The sequence below is a fragment of the Mustela nigripes genome, chromosome 1 (assembly GCF_022355385.1).
Source record: "Mustela nigripes isolate SB6536 chromosome 1, MUSNIG.SB6536, whole genome shotgun sequence".
NCBI classification, from domain to species: domain Eukaryota; kingdom Metazoa; phylum Chordata; class Mammalia; order Carnivora; family Mustelidae; genus Mustela; species Mustela nigripes.
In genome coordinates, this window is record NC_081557.1 from 102,854,847 (window position 1) to 102,871,770 (window position 16,924).

At 41.2% G+C, this 16,924-nt stretch overlaps 2 protein-coding genes across 5 annotated transcripts in view; both read left to right on the forward strand.

Annotated features, from left to right (window-relative positions):
* LOC132029007 (caspase-1-like) overlaps positions 1-8,043 on the forward strand; it is an 18,173-nt gene extending 10,130 nt beyond the window's left edge. The window contains exons 5-10 of the mRNA XM_059418451.1: positions 252-425; positions 1,531-1,765; positions 2,570-2,713; positions 4,084-4,193; positions 5,674-5,777; positions 7,719-8,043. Coding sequence (XP_059274434.1) covers positions 252-425; positions 1,531-1,765; positions 2,570-2,713; positions 4,084-4,193; positions 5,674-5,772 — 762 coding nt within the window. The 3' untranslated portion in view covers positions 5,773-5,777; positions 7,719-8,043. The remainder of the gene's footprint in view (positions 1-251; positions 426-1,530; positions 1,766-2,569; positions 2,714-4,083; positions 4,194-5,673; positions 5,778-7,718) is intronic.
* An 8,529-nt stretch (positions 8,044-16,572) lies between these two features.
* The window catches only part of LOC132028961 (caspase-12-like), a 13,666-nt gene continuing 13,314 nt past the window's right edge, over positions 16,573-16,924 (forward strand). For 2 of the 4 annotated variants that reach the window (XM_059418449.1, XM_059418450.1), the window contains exon 1: positions 16,753-16,838. In XM_059418449.1, coding sequence (XP_059274432.1) covers positions 16,832-16,838 — 7 coding nt within the window. In that variant the 5' untranslated portion in view covers positions 16,753-16,831. Of the gene's footprint in view, positions 16,839-16,924 lie in introns of all 4 variants that reach the window. The other 2 variants (XM_059418448.1, XM_059418447.1) reach the window with 2 other exon arrangements.

Here is a 16,924-nt window from a genome sequence, read left to right on the forward strand (position 1 = left end):
CCGCTTAACCAACTGAGCCACCCAAGCGTCCCTTCTGCTGTGGGCTCTTAAAAGATAACTTAGCTCCCGTCTGCACTTCTTACTACTGCCAACTCAATCCATTACAAAGAGATAGGAGAGCAGGGTCTTCTGGTACAGGATAGAGGACTGGGCAGCTCAAGGAGCCCTTAGCGCAGTAACAGTGACCAGCAGATGAGGGTTTCAAAGGAGCCTGAGGTAAGTCAGACTCACCGTATGTCTGTTTCCTGCAGATCTACCCAATAATGGAGAGAAATGATCGTACTCGGCTGGCTCTCATCATATGCAATATAGAGTTCGATCATCTTCCGCCCAGGAATGGGGCCGAAACTGACATTGCAGGGATGAAGAATCTGCTGGAAGGCCTCGGCTACAGTGTGGACGTGAAACAGAAACTCACTGCTGAGGTCGGGGCCCCTCACCCGCCCCTAAGTGTATATTCAACGCACATCCTACTACGAACATGTTAGCTTCAGCATGTTAGGCAAACACCTTGACATCCTTATGTGTGTGTGTGTGTGTTAAAGACATGGAAGTAAGAAACATGTCTTTCTTGAGCTCTAATATCGTCAGTTCCATAACTGGGCAAAGTGGCTGGCATGTGTATCTAGACAATCCTCAGTTCCAAAGCGGGATGATTAGGAGTCCGTCCCAACAGTCCCAGGAAATCCGAGTTTGATGTTAGTGTCATGGCAGTGTACTCACCATTACGTGCCCAGTCCCAGCTGGGTCCTAGGGTCTCTTCCTGGCACTGGGCACAGGTCTGTGAATGAGATGGGCAGCTCCCAGCTCCAGTGCTCTGGGCTTGCTTGGTGTGGGATGATCGTACCGAAAGCAAAACAGAACGTGTCACAGATTTGGTACATCCCTGGAAGAGTGAAAAGAAAGTTAAAAGTAAGTAAAGAGAAAAAAGAACAAGGAAACATGGCAGCAAACTAGTGAGTGGGGATCCCAGCAAACCTGATGTTAGATGGGCTCTTCAGGGAGCTAATACGGAAGCGGACCCATGAGTCTGGGAACCGCATGCCCTGGATAGCTGGGGATGACCTGTGTTCTGGATCGGAGGGGAAGCCACACAGGAGCCGTACAGAAACACCAGGGCAGCTGGAACCTGGGGGAGGCGAGGCACGGTGAGAGAGGAGTATTTGTACATCAGAGGTTTGATTTTATTCTAAGCATAGAAGGGAACGGTTTTACAAGGGTACTGGGAGGACGCATTTATGACACAAGACTCCTATCAAGTACTGAGAGACGGAAAGGAAAAAGTATGTAGGTGACAAAAAGTGACCATAAAATGTATGAAGAGGACAGTTTATGTATCACCATCAGGACTGGAAAGTTCTACCCACTGCTCCATTTTAGAAAGAAAACCCATCCTGGAGCAAGCAGTGCCTGGAGGCGTAGTGAGTGGGGCGTTCTGGACGATTCTTACGCTGCTGCTTGTGATAAGCAGGAGGTGAGACCAACTGAAATGCTTCTCCTAGCAAAGTAAGATCTGGTGGTTTTTTCCAGGGTATGGAGTCAGAGCTGCGGGCCTTCGCCTCCCGCCCAGAGCACAAGTCCTCGGACAGCACGTTCCTGGTGCTCATGTCTCACGGCATCCTGAGCGGAATCTGCGGGACGGCGTTTAGCCCGGAAAATCAGGATGTGCTGCCTTATGACACCGTCTTCCAGATCTTCAACAACATCAACTGCCACAACCTCAGGGACAAACCCAAGGTCATCATCATCCAGGCCTGCAGAGGTGGTGAGTTCTAAGAGGGAAACCCCAGAGGTCATGCCGGTGTCTGCTGAGAACAGTGATGTGTGCTTTGCTTCTAGAGGAGACGATCTTAGACCACATTCGGGGCAAACAAACTAGACTGAATTAGCAGGAAACTTGCCCTAGGGGGCTAACATCGGGAGCATCTGTCCCATCAGTGGACACATTTCTGTTCAACTCAAGAAGACCACTAGCATTCCTAAATAGAAGTTAAACACAAATATTCAAATCCTGAAACAAAATGATCTTAATGAGGGCTTTCCTTGTTAACATTTTACATTTTGACAATCTCTGGCTTGAGAAGAATTTCCTTTGAAAGTGAGCATAGCATGTACTAGCGGCGTCTTTTTTCCTCAGGCATATTGGAAGGGAAATGAGTGGGAAGGTGCGGGAACAACAACAACAACAAAAACCCAAAAAACAAAAAACTTTTCTCCTGACTTCCAACTGTCCTTTTGCTTTGTGGAGCAGTGTTTTGGGGGAAAAGGAAACAAACATAACTTAGCTTAAAAAATGTAACCACGCTCTCTGAAATTAGGCAAATAGGGCTTTAACTTCTGCTGTCTTCCTCACAAACGGGCCCTTCCAGTTTTGCGATGCTGTCAGCGCTCACTGGCACATTGCTGAAGGACCCTAGAGAAGAGCAGAGCACTGTGTGTGTGTGTGTGTGTGTGCACGCGTGTGCATGTGTCTAACTGGTTGGAATAACTGCTTAGCAACAAAGTTGTGGGCAATTGCTCTAGTCATCCTGAGAGGCACACAGTGTGCAGAAATTTGATGTCTCCACAGAAAATCTTGGGGAAGCGTGGGTCAGTGACTCGAAAGCAGCCTCCGCCGACAGCTTTTCCCATCAACCTCTGCTCCTGGAGAGTGACGCCATCCACAGGGTCCACGTGGAAAAGGACTTCGTTGCTTTCTGCTCCTCAACCCCACGTATGTGTCTTTCCAGGGCACACAGGGATTTGTGGGCCTGAGGGGACCCCTGAACGATTCTAGAAAATCAAAACAGGCTCCGCACAGCAATGATCCGAGGCAAATTTTATGTGTTGTCGATATTGTTTAAATCTTGTCTCATCTGTTCTATGGAGACGAAGATTCTGTTTTTTCCCTTTACTTTCTAAGATCGTACTTTTATTATAAGGGTTGTGCTTTCGAGTCAAAGGTACACCAAACATTAAAACAACCTAATGCAAGGAACCTCCTTTCCCATATATCACCTTAAAACAAATGACTGATTCCTTTTTCTACTAAATCCATTTAACAGTTTGAGGAGAGTTTTTCTGGATCCTGGGACTGGCTGCCCTTTCTCAGAGGATCATGCAAGCCTTCCATCACACACCCCAGCCCAGTGTGGATGACCCCCCCGCTTTTTTTTCCTTAAAGATTTATTTATTTAACAGACAGAGATCACAAGTTGGCAGAGAGGCAGGCAGAGAGAGAGAGGAGGAAGCAGGCTCCCTGCTGAGCAGAGAGCCCGATGCAGGGCTCGATCCCAGGACCCTGGGATCATGACCTGAGCCGAAGGCAGAGGCTTTAACCCACTGAGCCACCCAGGCGCCCCATAGATGCCCCCTTTAAAACAAGTAGAAAGTGATACCTTGGGGCGTATTTGATGTACTAACAGTAGAGCAGTGTTTAGTTCTTGACCTCTATGTAATCATCTGAAGAAACCTTACATTTGGGTGTTTCTAAGTTGCAAATTTTTATTTTCAGTCTTTTTAAACCACTTTATAGAAATATGACTGACATCTGCTAGGACTTTATGAGCTTGGAGATAAGAATATATCTGTGAAGCTATCACCACAATCCATGCCATGAACGTATCCAACCCCTCCAAAAGTTTTTTTTCAGTCTGTTCACCTATTTTGTTGATGACACTATGAAAGACAGCACAGTAATTAGTCTGTAAATGGCCACCTGTGTAAATGTGGTGACAGTCTTGAATCCTTCTGAGCTTCTAGCTTTTCCTCTGTAAACTGGGATAATTCCAATGATCTCTCAGACCTCTTTTGGAAGCCAAGTGGATAACAGAGGGCACAGAGTTAAAAGTCAGTCAGTCCTAACAATACGATAGGATTACTGGGTCATCTTTTGCAGTTCTGATGGGCTGCCCTGCTAGTTCAACCTCTGCTAGCTTTTTATTTGTCTATTTGCTTCCTGTCTGTAAAAAATGAGTTAACGTAGGGTTATAGCTCCTTCTCCTAAAGACACCGAGATAACTACCAAGCTATACTTTAGAAAAACTGTAAGCGAAGTAAGAGTGAAGGCCCCAGCCCAAGGCTTACCACCTCCTCTCTTCATAGATAACGTCTCCTGGAGACACGTCACAAAGGGATCTCTCTTCATTGCACAACTCATCACATGCTTCCAGAAATACTCTTGGTGTAATCACCTAATAGAAGTATTTCAGAAGGTAAGCTTGTCTTTCCTCTTCTAGTCATTTGTCTGTTCAGGAAGCCTTTGCCAGGTGACAATGTCGGAACTGGTCAGGCAAACACAAGTGGAGTGGGACCTGGTTCCTGCCATCTAGGTGTTTAAAACCTGATTGAGGAAAAAGAAAAAGAAAAATGTCAGTGCACTATAGCAAGTGATCAAAATATAAAAGAAATAATATAACATATAAGTTTGTATGTCATGGGGTATAAGTTCTTAAGTTTCAAAGAGTGGGAGGTATTTGCATTAATTTTCATTGTTTACTTTATAAATAAATATGAACTGGCTGGCATATTTGTGGGCTCTCTCCTGGTGACAAAGGGGTGAAGGAGACACGTGTGACCTTAAGGTTCTGTAGCAGGTACGTCGTTTGTGAGACACACGGTCACTGAACAAGTAGGCCAGCAAACAAATGTGTGGTTATGGATTGTGATGGAATCTGTAAAGAAAAGTCTGAGGACATGCGAAGGGGGTGGTCCAGAAGGGGGCCTGATGCTGCTTCCCCGGCTCTGGACACTCCTTAGTGGCCCCCTTTCCCTGTTTACTTTCCTCCGTGGCTCTTCCCTCCATGCACTTAGTATATGTATTTATAGGCTCATTTTTTAAAAAATCTGTATTTACTCACTCAAATGTGAATTTACGAAAGCGGGAATTTGCTAAATGCGACATTCAGGCACATAGGAATTAATATCCATTGAATGAAAAAATGCTTGAATAAATAAATAGATGTTTTCCCCTTTTTTAAGGAACAAGGGATTGCTATTAAGAACATGGAAAACTGTGGTTGTGTTTTCAATCAAAAACATAGAGAACAGTTACACTCTTCTGGAAGAAGAAGGCAATACCACAAGTAAATTGGAGAAGTCAGCAGCATGACATGAGTTGGGGTCTCTAAATAGGAACTTAGCAAGCTAAGTCCTTTGGATGAGTAGGATTTGGACATTGCACTTGGAAGGGCATTTCCAGGAAAGACTAGAAATAATCGATCTAGGTTCAGCAGGATCTCATTGATCAGCCTGTGGCAAAAGACTTTAAGTCAGCCTGGTGGCAGGGATATGAAAGTTACTCAGTGTTCTGGACTTAACAAAATCCTGGGATTTGAGTCTCACTAAATTGAGGAGTTAACCCTGGTAGACATAGAAAGTAGAGAATTCTCAAGATCCAGTTCTCATGAAGCGACCCCAGGGGAAAACTAATTGTCAGATCACAAACAGAAAACAGGAAATAGAGTTTGTAAGGGCTTGGATTAGACATAAAGTGTTTGAGAAAAAGGACATATTCTGACACCAGGTATCACTTTCAAGAGGTAGGGCAGCACTGGCAAAGAGTCTGAGTGTCCATGGGGCTGGCAGCATCAACCCTAGGAGCACCCTGAATTCCCAGAATTTTCTGGCTCATGGTGAAAAATTTTTCCTGAGAATTCGTAAGAGGCATCATCTTGCCTCTCTTTTTGTTTTTAGGTACAACAATCATTTGAAAAACCAGATGTCAAAGCCCAGATGCCCACCATTGAACGAAGTTCTCTGACAAGACCTTTCTATCTCTTCCCTGGCAACTGAAAACGGTAAGTGCCGAGAGCTGTTGGCAGGTGCAGTAAGTGGGAAAGTCATATTGGTGGTGAGGTCCAAGGACCAAGTGGCGGTTGACAGCTTAGTTGGTTCCATTAGTGTTCCTGGTTGATGTAGTTTGGTGGTTAGTTGCTGTTTTTACTCTACTTCTGTGCATCTGAATCCTACCTCCACCTCCACAATCGAGCCGTTGGGTTAGTTGAGCGAAACCAAGTCAGGAAGTAATGAACTGTGCAGGACACAGCGTAGCAATTATTAAAATAGAAATGTCCTCATGTTTCCACTGACTTGCATTCATCTCTCTCATTCCCTCCCTTGCCCACCCCTCCCACATACTGAGTTTCCACACATTGCCTCAGATCCTGAGAACATGGGAAACACAGGAGCAGGGAGAGAGCAGGACTTTGGTCCTCTGAGTGCACACGTGTCACGTCGCCGCTCTGAGCGACCGCTGCCAGATGCTACAAAAGCTACCCCGTGTGGAGGCAGACTCCGGTTCCGTACCACTCCCACGGAGCGGATCTCACCCTCAGACTGTGCTCTCACAACTGCACATGCTCTGCATGAACCCCCTGAGCACCCACCGCCACATGTAGTAGTATTGTTGTTATTATTAGTTTTGGTCAAAATATTTTAGAATGGGTATATCAAATTAGACCCCAAATTTAGACCCCCAAGTTAGACCCCAAGTTAGACCCCAAATTATTTCACTTACTCACAGCTGCTTTATATCATTATAAGCAATTATGAGTCTGCCTCTCAGAAACATCACTTAAATTCTGTTTTATCATGAGGTTGATCTCAGTGGTTCAGTGTGTGCCCCTGCCATCTCCCGCCCTGGGTTTCTGACACGGTCCCAGCGCAGTTGCCCAGATACTTCAGTGTTACAGCTGCTAAGGCCTAATGAGTGCAAGAGAACTACATGGAGGAACTGGCTTGTTTATGGGACTCGTATGTATCCGGCACCGACTACGTTCCAGGTTCTGATCCAGATGCTGGCAATATACCAGGCAACAAAGCAAGTGGAGTCCTTGCTCTGAGACGTGCGCTCGAGCGAGAGGGGACAGACTCTAACCACACAGGAAACAGATCCTGCGTTGAGAGGGAGAAGAGCTAAGAGAAATGGAGGAGGTTAAAGAGCCCCAGAGGGAGGATGCTGTCGGGCTACAGATAAGATTATTTAGGCAGAATTTCCTTCAAGTGATAAAACGATATAGTCAGAACAAGGAATGGACAGGCTGTGGTGGTGGTGGGGGACCTTGGGGTACCTGTTGGGGGAAAAGTGTCCCACCTCAGGAAACAGCAAGTATAAACACCCTGAGGCAGAAACGGGCCTCACATGTCTAAAGAAGTGTCAAGAGGCAGCAACCTGGGGGAGAATGAGATCAATGGAAATGGGAGAGGCAAATTCAGAAAAGTGGTGGGAAGCCTGTTCACGTGGACCTTGGTGGTCATGTGGTAAAGGTTTCAAATGTTTTATCCCGAGTGAGACAGAGAGGGTGTTTCAAGTGCTCTTACATACGGAAATGACGTAATCAGGGGCCTGGGTGGCTCAGTGGGTTAAGCCTCTGCCTTCGGCTCAGGTCATGATCTCAGGGTCCTAGGATCGAGCCCCGCACCAGCCTCTCTCCTCAGCAGGGAGCCTGCCTCCCCCCTCTCTCTCTGCCTGCCTGTCTGCCTCCTTGTGATCTCTCTATCAAATAAATAAAATCTTTAAAAAAGAAAAAAAAAAAAAGAAATGACATAATCTAGTAACAGAGATTTCGCAAAGATCACCTGGAGTACTTTCGGGTGAGTAGACGACAATAGTCACAACTAGAAGCCAAAGGAAGTGGCAAGAGCCACCCAGAAGAGGAAGGGAATGGAGCCATGAGAAGAGACAGACTGAGGTCTTTCAGGGATTGTTGTCTTGATTCTGCTCTTTTTCTCTCCTTCAGGCCATCGCAGGCAGCGCAGCCCGTCTTGACCAACTTCGGAAAGTACCTTGACCAAAGCATGCTCATGTGACCTTTGGTATTACAATAAAAAAGAAAACAAATGAACTGTCTTTTACATCCTCTAGCAGAGAATAGGATTTCCGTTAAAATGGTGGCTGAATGGAAATCAGGTGAAAGACGTAAGCTGGATTTTCCAGCTTTATGACTCACGGGGTGTGTGTATTTCCTGGGGGAACATAACCGGCCATGACTTGACCTTAGCAATAGGGTGACGGGAGGCAGTACCTGTCCAGAGACAAGAACTATAAATTGGTCAGCTCCTCACTTATATACTTATCAGACCCTAGACCTACAGAATGATCTAGAACAAGTTTTCTAATTTATTACTTGGCCAACATTATAGGTGAAGCTCTTTTTTTCTTTTTCTTCAGTAAAGTGTGAGTTCAAATTAATCCCATGTATCTATCTTTCTTCTTGCTCTCCTGTTTTTCTTAAGTACTTTTTCCCCAGACTTCTGCACTTTCTACATTTCAGGAAAATCTTATCCTTTAGCAAGCCCCTGACTGTCATCTAAAATAAGTTGGGCTTTTGTCCAAGATGGTGTAAATTCAGTGTATTTGTATAAACACACAAATGCAATTAGAAACACCACAGAAAATGCAAGGGAGTGTTAGCAGTGGAAGGAGTAATGTCTACTTTTCTGGAAGGATGAATGTTGGTAGAGGAATTTTGGCTACATGGCCACTAGAACTACTACGTAAGGAGATACACCACTTCTACCATGTTCACGGAGAATGCTGGATAGAAATTTTAGCACATAGCTGAACTAAATTTAAAAAAAAAAAAAGGTGCTCTGGATGTCAAATAGAAACATCATAGTTAAAATTTATAAAAGTTAATTGAATGTCAAGATTATTGTAAAGATTTCGATTATTAAAAGGGATTTTTGTGTATAAGTAACTAATTTAAGCCTTACAACAGCCCTGTAATTACTATCAACATCCTCGTTTTACAGATATTTTAGAGCTTAAATGACCTGTCCAAGGTCACACAGTTAGCAAGTGAAAGTTCTGGACTTACTCTGAAATCTGAGTTATTAACCATTGTGCTGTGTTGTCTCTCCAATGCAAGGACAGACTAAAATTGTAGGGTTTCTGAACTGTAGGGGTTAACTGAATTTTGAATTGTAAGGATTAACTAATACTACAAAAATTCATGCTGGCTTTATATCTGGACTTGGCCTGCTCATGTAGACATGTAAGTCACATCACAAAGATTCAAAAATATGTTTCACAGATGCCTCAGTCTTTGACTACCAAGTGGTAATACTAGAAACCCAATAACAGAAAGACTGCCTCACATCTGTATATAGCACAGAATGAAAATACACACGCATACGCACACAGATTCCAAACATAGAACTATGTGTACATATAGGCACATACAAAAACCAGGAAGAAAAACATACAAACTAAGCATTCGACTTAAGAAATCAGAATATACTAAACCAATACATAAATAGAAGTAAGCAAATCATACGGATTCAAAAGAACGCATGAATGAAATTGTAATGAAACAAAGGACTGAGCAGGTCACTGAAGCAAACACTGGCCCTTTAAAGGGCTAATGAAATTACAGACAGCCAAGACTGAATGTGAAAGAAAAGAATTAGCATAGAGACAATATTCAAGATAAAAAGGTATGATGAATATAGATAGACATAAATACAGAAAAAAAAAAATTAGAGAAAGGACACCTGGGTGGCTCAGTGGGTTAAGCCTTTGCCTTTGGCTCAGGTCAGGATCTCAGGGTCCTGGGATCGAGACCCACACCTGGCTCTCTGCTCAGCAGAGAGCCTCCTTCTCTCTTCCCCTCTGCCTGTCTCTCTGCCTACTTGTGATCTCTCTCTGTCAAATAAATAAATAAAATCTTTAAAAATAATTATCAGAGAATATCACACATAACACAGAGGAAATATACGGAAAACTTTCTAGAAAAGGTAAATTAATAAACTTAACACATGATAAAATAAAAAGCTAAATTGACCCATAAACATTAAATAAATGAATTTTTCTTTGTCATATTCATCTGCAAAAATGATGAGTAGACCCAAATTGTTGTAAAGACATGTCTTACAGAACTTCTAAGAAACTGATTCATTCTACTTTCAATAAACAGTTCCACATGAAAAAGAGAAGTATGCTTCTTAAAATCTCTTATAGGCCTTATACAAAACTGAAACAAAATGTTAGAAGAGGAGGAGAAGTTAGAAAAATATTGGCTGATTTCTCATGAACACTCATGTAAAGATTCTAAAAAACATGTTAGCAAAACAAATCTAGCCGTATCTGAAATACTACTAATATTTATTAATTAGTATTTGATGATACTAGCATTTACTCTAAGGATGTGGTTATAGTTTAATAAGAGACATATTTAGGACAGCTTTCCTCAAAATAAAATTTAAAAAGTAGATGCAAAAATTTTAAGAAGTTTATAAATGCATTTAATAGTACTGAGAATTCATTTATGATAAAGAATAATTAAAACCTTAGAAAAACAAGAACAAAAGCAATTCCTTAATCTAATGCATATATTTAATAAGAAGTCAACCAACAAAATAGAAGTACAGGAAAAACAATGTGTGAAAATCTATAGCCTCCTTATGCAGAAATATTTGAGGATTACCTTTGAATAAGATACAAGTAAAAAATATTTCTATTCAGTTTTGCACTAGAGTTCCAAGCCAAGAAAGCTGAAAGTAAAAGTATGGAACACAAAAATAAAATCATCATTGTTCTTGAAAAATATGATTTTATTCACTAAAAATCTCTTCAAATTAATAATATATTCCCTGGATTTGTAAGAATTCAGATCAATATACAAAATAAAACAGCATTCTCGTATTTAAAAGATGATAGGAAGTGTTTGCTTTTTAAAGGCTCTTCTTGCAAATAGCAATTTACATCATAAGATATTTGAAGGTAATTGTAAACAAATACTTGCAAGGTATGCATGGAAAATATTTTTAAAAAATCACCAAGTGACATGTAAAGAAGATTTAACTACTGTGAAGGATATCCTCAACACTGATTAGAAGACAAATGTAAAGATTTCAATTTCCTACCCAAATTAATCTATAAACCCAACAGAATAACAAAGAAAACCTAACAGGAAATTTTCTCAAGCTGGATAGTTTACTTTTTTATTTTTTTTTTAAGATTTTATTTATTTATTTGACAGAGAGAGATCACAAGTAGGCAGAGAGGCAGGCAGAGAGAAAGAGGGGGAAGCAGGCTCCCCGCCGAGCAGAGAGACCGATCCGGGACTCAATCTCAGGACACTGAGATCATGACCTGAGCTGAAGGCAGCGGCTTAACCCACTGAGCCACCCAGGCGCCCTGGATAGTTTATTTGTATGCCTTGTTTAGAAAATACAACAGTAAGAAGAGCTAAGAAAACAATTTTGTGTTGAAGGGATGGACACTGCCTAACTACAAATCAGGACATGATGTAAAGCTCCGTCAAGGGAAACAAAGCGAAACAAACCATTGGACTCCATCAAGACACACAGTGATTGGGAACAATGAACAAAACTAAAAGGCAGCATGTGGGATGGTGAAGATATCTGCAAGGACATATCTGAGAACGGGTTAGTATCTAAAATCTGTGAAGAAATTATCAAACTTAACAGCGCCTCCCCGCTCCCCCCAATAATACAACGCTTACACTTTTCAGGGGATGCAACATGGTATAGTTACTCTGGTAGGCAGTATAAAGGGTTCTCAAAAAGGTAAAAATAGGGGACACCTGGGTCAGTTTAGAGTCTGACTCTTCATTTTGGTTGATGTCATGATCGCAGGGTCATCAGATCAAGCCCCGCATCCGGCTCTGCCCTGGGTGTGGAGCCTGCTTAGGATTCTCTGTCCCTCTGCCCCTCACCATTCCCCACTGCATGCTTCCTCTCAAACAACAATAACAACAATAAAAAAACCCTAGAACTACCCTGCAACCCAGCAATGGCACTACTAAGTATGTACCCAAAGGATACAGAAATACAGATTCAAAGGCGTACACACCTCAATGTTTATGGTAATGTTATCAGCAATAGCCAAACTATGGAAAGAGCCCAAATGTTGACAGAGGAATGGATAAAGACGTGGTTTATATATGTACAATGGAATGTTATTCAGCCATAAAAGTAATGAAATATCATTTGCAATAACATGGATGGAACTAGAATTTATTATGCTAAATGAAATCAGTCAGTCAGAGAAAGACAAATACCATGTGATTTCACCATACGTGGAATTTAAGAAACAAACAGGTGAACACAGGGAAAGGGGGAAAAGACAGAGGGAAGGAAACCATAAGAGATGCTTGACTGCAGGGACCTGTAATGGAGGGGGTAGGCTAGATGGGAGATGGGCATTAAGGAGGGCACGGGTTATGAAGAGCCCTGGGTGGTGTGTGTAAGTGATGGACCACTAAATTCTACTCCTGAAACCAATTCTACCACATATGTTAACTAACTAGAATTTAAATAAAAACTTGAAATGAAAAAGAAATAATATGAAATGAAAAATAAATAAATAAATAAACCCTCATTTCTTCTTGGAAATGTTGCTGAGTAGCTTAATTTTCCGTATGCAATTCTCTGTATACGAGCTGATAATAGTCACACCCATACAATTCCCTTCATCTAAAATTGGACTGTTTTTAACCCATATTTTTGTTTTCCAGTGTCTAACGTCCTAAGATTTTCACTGACTTCTGCATCCATAACCAAGTGTTCTGTACTTTTTTCAAACAATAACTCTCAATGCTAAGAAACAATGAAAAGCATTTATACTATTATGGCTATGTGAATCATCTCTGGACAAGTACTGTGTTGGGATGTATTTCCACCTTTTGGGGGCTGATCCCTCAGTAACTGTCCATTCAGAGAAGAATATTTCTAGCCTCAAAATCTACCACTTTGTTATTACCTGGTCACACATGCTTGCTTTTCTCTCCTATAATTCTAAGGCTAAGGCATCACTTCCCACTTAACTCCTTCATGCTTGCTGACCGAAATTGTTCAATAATAGTCCCATTGCTGTCCTACATCATGTTCCCACTGAATGATGTCATTGCTATTGCCACAAAACACATTATAATGATCCCATTAAACAACACACACACACACACACCGCTCTCTTCCCCATAACTCCTCAAAGCTCCCCAAACTCCCTTTATTCTCTCTCAAATCACTTCCAGTCCCTCTTTTGTCTCTAACCTTGAATCAAAAACAATTCTTGTTAATGTATCCAGTGTCTTCCACATTGTCAATTTGAATGTTTAATCTTCAGTCACCGCTCTGACCAATTAGAAGTACTTCAGAGTGATGTTGACATCTTCGGTTAAGTTGTGTATTTGAGACTTTTCTTGTTTCTTGAGGAAGGCCTATATTGCTATACCTTTCCCTCTTCTGACAGCCTTTCCTGCACCTCCAAGGTTTTGAACTGTCTGTCATGTTTTCATTTCATTTGCTTCCATGTATTTTTTTTTTTAATTTCTTCTTTAATTTACTGGTTAACCCATTCATTCTTTAGTAAAATGTTCTTTATCCTCCATGCACTGGAGATCGTTCAAAAATTTTTCTTGTGGTTGACTTCAAGTTTCATAGCATCGTGCTCTGAAAGTACGCATGGTATGATCTCAATTTTTTTTTACTGTTGAGGCCTGATTTGTGACATAGTATGTGATCTATTCTGGAAAACGTTCCATGTGCACTTGAGAAGAATGGTTACTCTGCCACTTTAGGATGAATGTTCTCTATGCATTGGTTAAGTCCACATGGTCCAGTGTGTCATTCATTGTTGTGGTCATCACCATGGAGGTACATGGTCCAAGGTGTCATGTCCTTGTTGATTTTCTGCTTAGATGATTTGTCTAATGCTATAAGTGGGGGTATTAGAGTCCCCTACTATTATTGTATTATTATCAATGAGTTCCTTTATGTTTACTATTAATTGACTTATATATTACAACTGTCAGATTTTCCTGTTGGATAGACTCCTTAATGATGACATAGTGCCCTTCTTCATTTCTTATTAGAGTCTTTGGTTTAAAATCTAGTTTGTCTGTTATATACATATGGCTACTTTAGCTTCCTTTTGACATCCATTACCATGATAGATAGTTCTCCACTCCACTCCCTCACTTTCAATCTGTAGGTGACTTTAGATCTAAAATGAGTCTCTTATAAGCAGCATATAGATGGGTCTTGCCTTGCTTTGCTTTTCTTTCTGTCTTTTTTTTTTTCCTTTCTTTCTTTCTTTCATCCATTCAGATACCCTATGTCTTTGGCTTGGAACATTTAGTCCATTACTTTCAGAGTGATTATTTTTTTAAGATTTAATTATTTATTTGATGGGGGGAGGAGTAGAGGGAGAGGGAGAATCTCAAGTAGACTCTGCACTGATCACAGAGCTCAACAAAGGGCTCAATCCCACGACCCTGTGATCATGACCTGAGTCAAAACCAAGAGTCAGATACTTAGCCTACTGAACTCAGGTATCCCCATTCAGAGTTATTACTGATAGGATTTAGTGCCATTGTATTACCTATAAATTAGGTGTTTCTGGAGGTTTTCTCTTATTCTTTCTAGTCTTTGTTGCTTTTGTTTTTTCCCACTCAAAGAGTCCCCTTTAATATTTCTTGCAGGGTGTTTAAGTGGTCATGAACTTTTTAAGCTTTTGTTTGTCTGGGAAAATCTTTATTCTCCTCCTATTCTGAATGACAGCCTTGCTGATTGAGTATTCTTGGCTGCGTATTTTCCCATTCAGTACATTGAATACATCATGCCACTTTCTTCTGGCCTGCCAAGTTTTTGTGGATAGACTTGCTATCAACCTTATTTGTCTTCTCTTGTAGGTTAAGGGTTTTTTTTTTTTCTTTCTTTCGCTGCTTTCAGGATTATTTCCTTATTTGTGTATTTTGTAATTTTTAAATATAGTATTTGATATTTAAAAATTAATCAAGAAAAGAATTAAAAATCATTATATCATGAAATATTAGGCAGCCTGATGAGTAAGGCAGGATAAGTTAACTACATCTTATTTTTCATAAGAGGTAGTCAAGAACATTGTTGTATTTGGTCTATCAAAAAACAGAGGGATAAAATATGCATGTTACTGAAAGATCTGAAAATCAGCATAAGAAAACAAAAATGAATAATTTAGGGAAATTACATATAGAATGTGGGACTGAAGATGGGAGAGTTGTACTGAGAATATGTTTTCTATTATGCACTTTTCTGTACAACTGAATTAGATGCCTGCTGCATACATTACTTTGATAGAACATCTAAAACTTATTAATCTATCAGGGTACCTGGGTGGCTCAGTGGGTTAAAGCCTCTGCCTTCAGCTCAGGTCATGATCCCAGGGTCCTGGGATTGAGCCCCGCATCGGGCTCTCTGCTCAACAGGGAGCCTGCTTCCTCCCTCTCTCTCTGCCTGCCTCTCTGCCTACTTGTGTTCTCTGTCTGTCAAATAAATAAATAAACTATTAAAAAATAACCTTATTAATCTATCAACACTGTTAATACTATATGGTCATTAAAAAAATGAAATAGTTCCTAAGGTACTTTAATTCTTACAAATTTCTTTCATACATTGGGAAATTATAAAAAGCCAACTGTTGATGACATGGGAAAAAAGTTATTGGTAAGTATGTGTTTCTCTATTGGTGAGAAACTGCCCCAAAACACAGTGACTTAAAACAATGGGCCTTTTCTATTGTTCACAAGTTGATTATCAACTCTGTGGTTCTTCTTGTCTCTGGGGTTATCCAAGTGCCTGAGATCATCTGCACACGGGTTAGGCATCTCCATGTGATGTCTCTAGCAAGCTATCCCAGTCTTGTTCATGTGGACAGTCACGTGTCCAAGAGGAAGAAATGGGTTACATGTCTACTGGCCTGGCAAAGAGCTTCACAGGGTCCATTTACTGCATCACAGTGGCAAAACCCAGTCAGAGTTGAGTTTATAGTCAGACCAAAGGAAACAAAGATACTCCTGATAGCAGCCATCAATAACATCAGTACTATACTGAGTGCTTTTTAAAAGCACAGGATAAGAATTCTTACCAATGTAAGCTAAGCATATAATTGTGGTTAATTTGTGGCATGAGATTAAAAAAGACCGATGATCTTACTACATTTCATACAATTTGCATTATTTAATTTTTATAGCAAACATCCTATTGTTTAAAAAACTAATCTTGAGTAAAAGAGTCAGTATAGTAAAATATACACATTTTCCCAGTGCTGACCAGTACACAGATCAAGAAAGAGAGAAGAGATCACATACCTCTGTTTTTAAAAATGGTATCAGGAATAGCACTATTTGTCAGGCTCCAGTCAGTTTCCTGCTCCCCTTAAGTCTTGCAAACTCACACCTTACTGCAGGGGCTGAGTGGGTGTCTGTGGTGAGACCTCTCTGCCATTTTGTGGCTATGGGGTAGCACAGAGGGTCCATTTGACTTCAAAATAGACTGCAAAACAGAACAGAGAAACTGTGTGAGAATGAAGAGGAAAGATATGTTTGCTTCCTGTTTTCTAGTAGAAGTAAGACACGTATCAGAAAAGTCAAATTCTATCTCCACACAGACAAAGAGAACTTGAAAAGCTGTAGTTTCCCATTTAGGCAATACCAGCATGCCAGAACCCTGAGAGCAAAGGGAAAAGGCTGCTTTCATTTTCACTACTTTCCTACCCAGAGAGACAGAACAGCAATGGCTGGTGAGTGTCTCCGGTTTTCTGGCATTTATGTCTGTGTTTTGGGGGAGTGACAGCTCAGGAAGGAGGGCAGGACAGGAGATGGAGCCACTGCAAAACAGAACAGAGAAACTGTGTGAGAATGAAGAGGAAAGATATGTTTGCTTCCTGTTTTCTAGTAGAAGTAAGACACGTATCAGAAAAGTCAAATTCTATCTCCACACAGACAAAGAGAACTTGAAAAGCTGTAGTTTCCCATTTAGGCAATACCAGCATGCCAGAACCCTGAGAGCAAAGGGAAAAGGCTGCTTTCATTTTCACTACTTTCCTACCCAGAGAGACAGAACAGCAATGGCTGGTGAGTGTCTCCGGTTTTCTGGCATTTATGTCTGTGTTTTGGGGGAGTGACAGCTCAGGAAGGAGGGCAGGACAGGAGATGGAGCC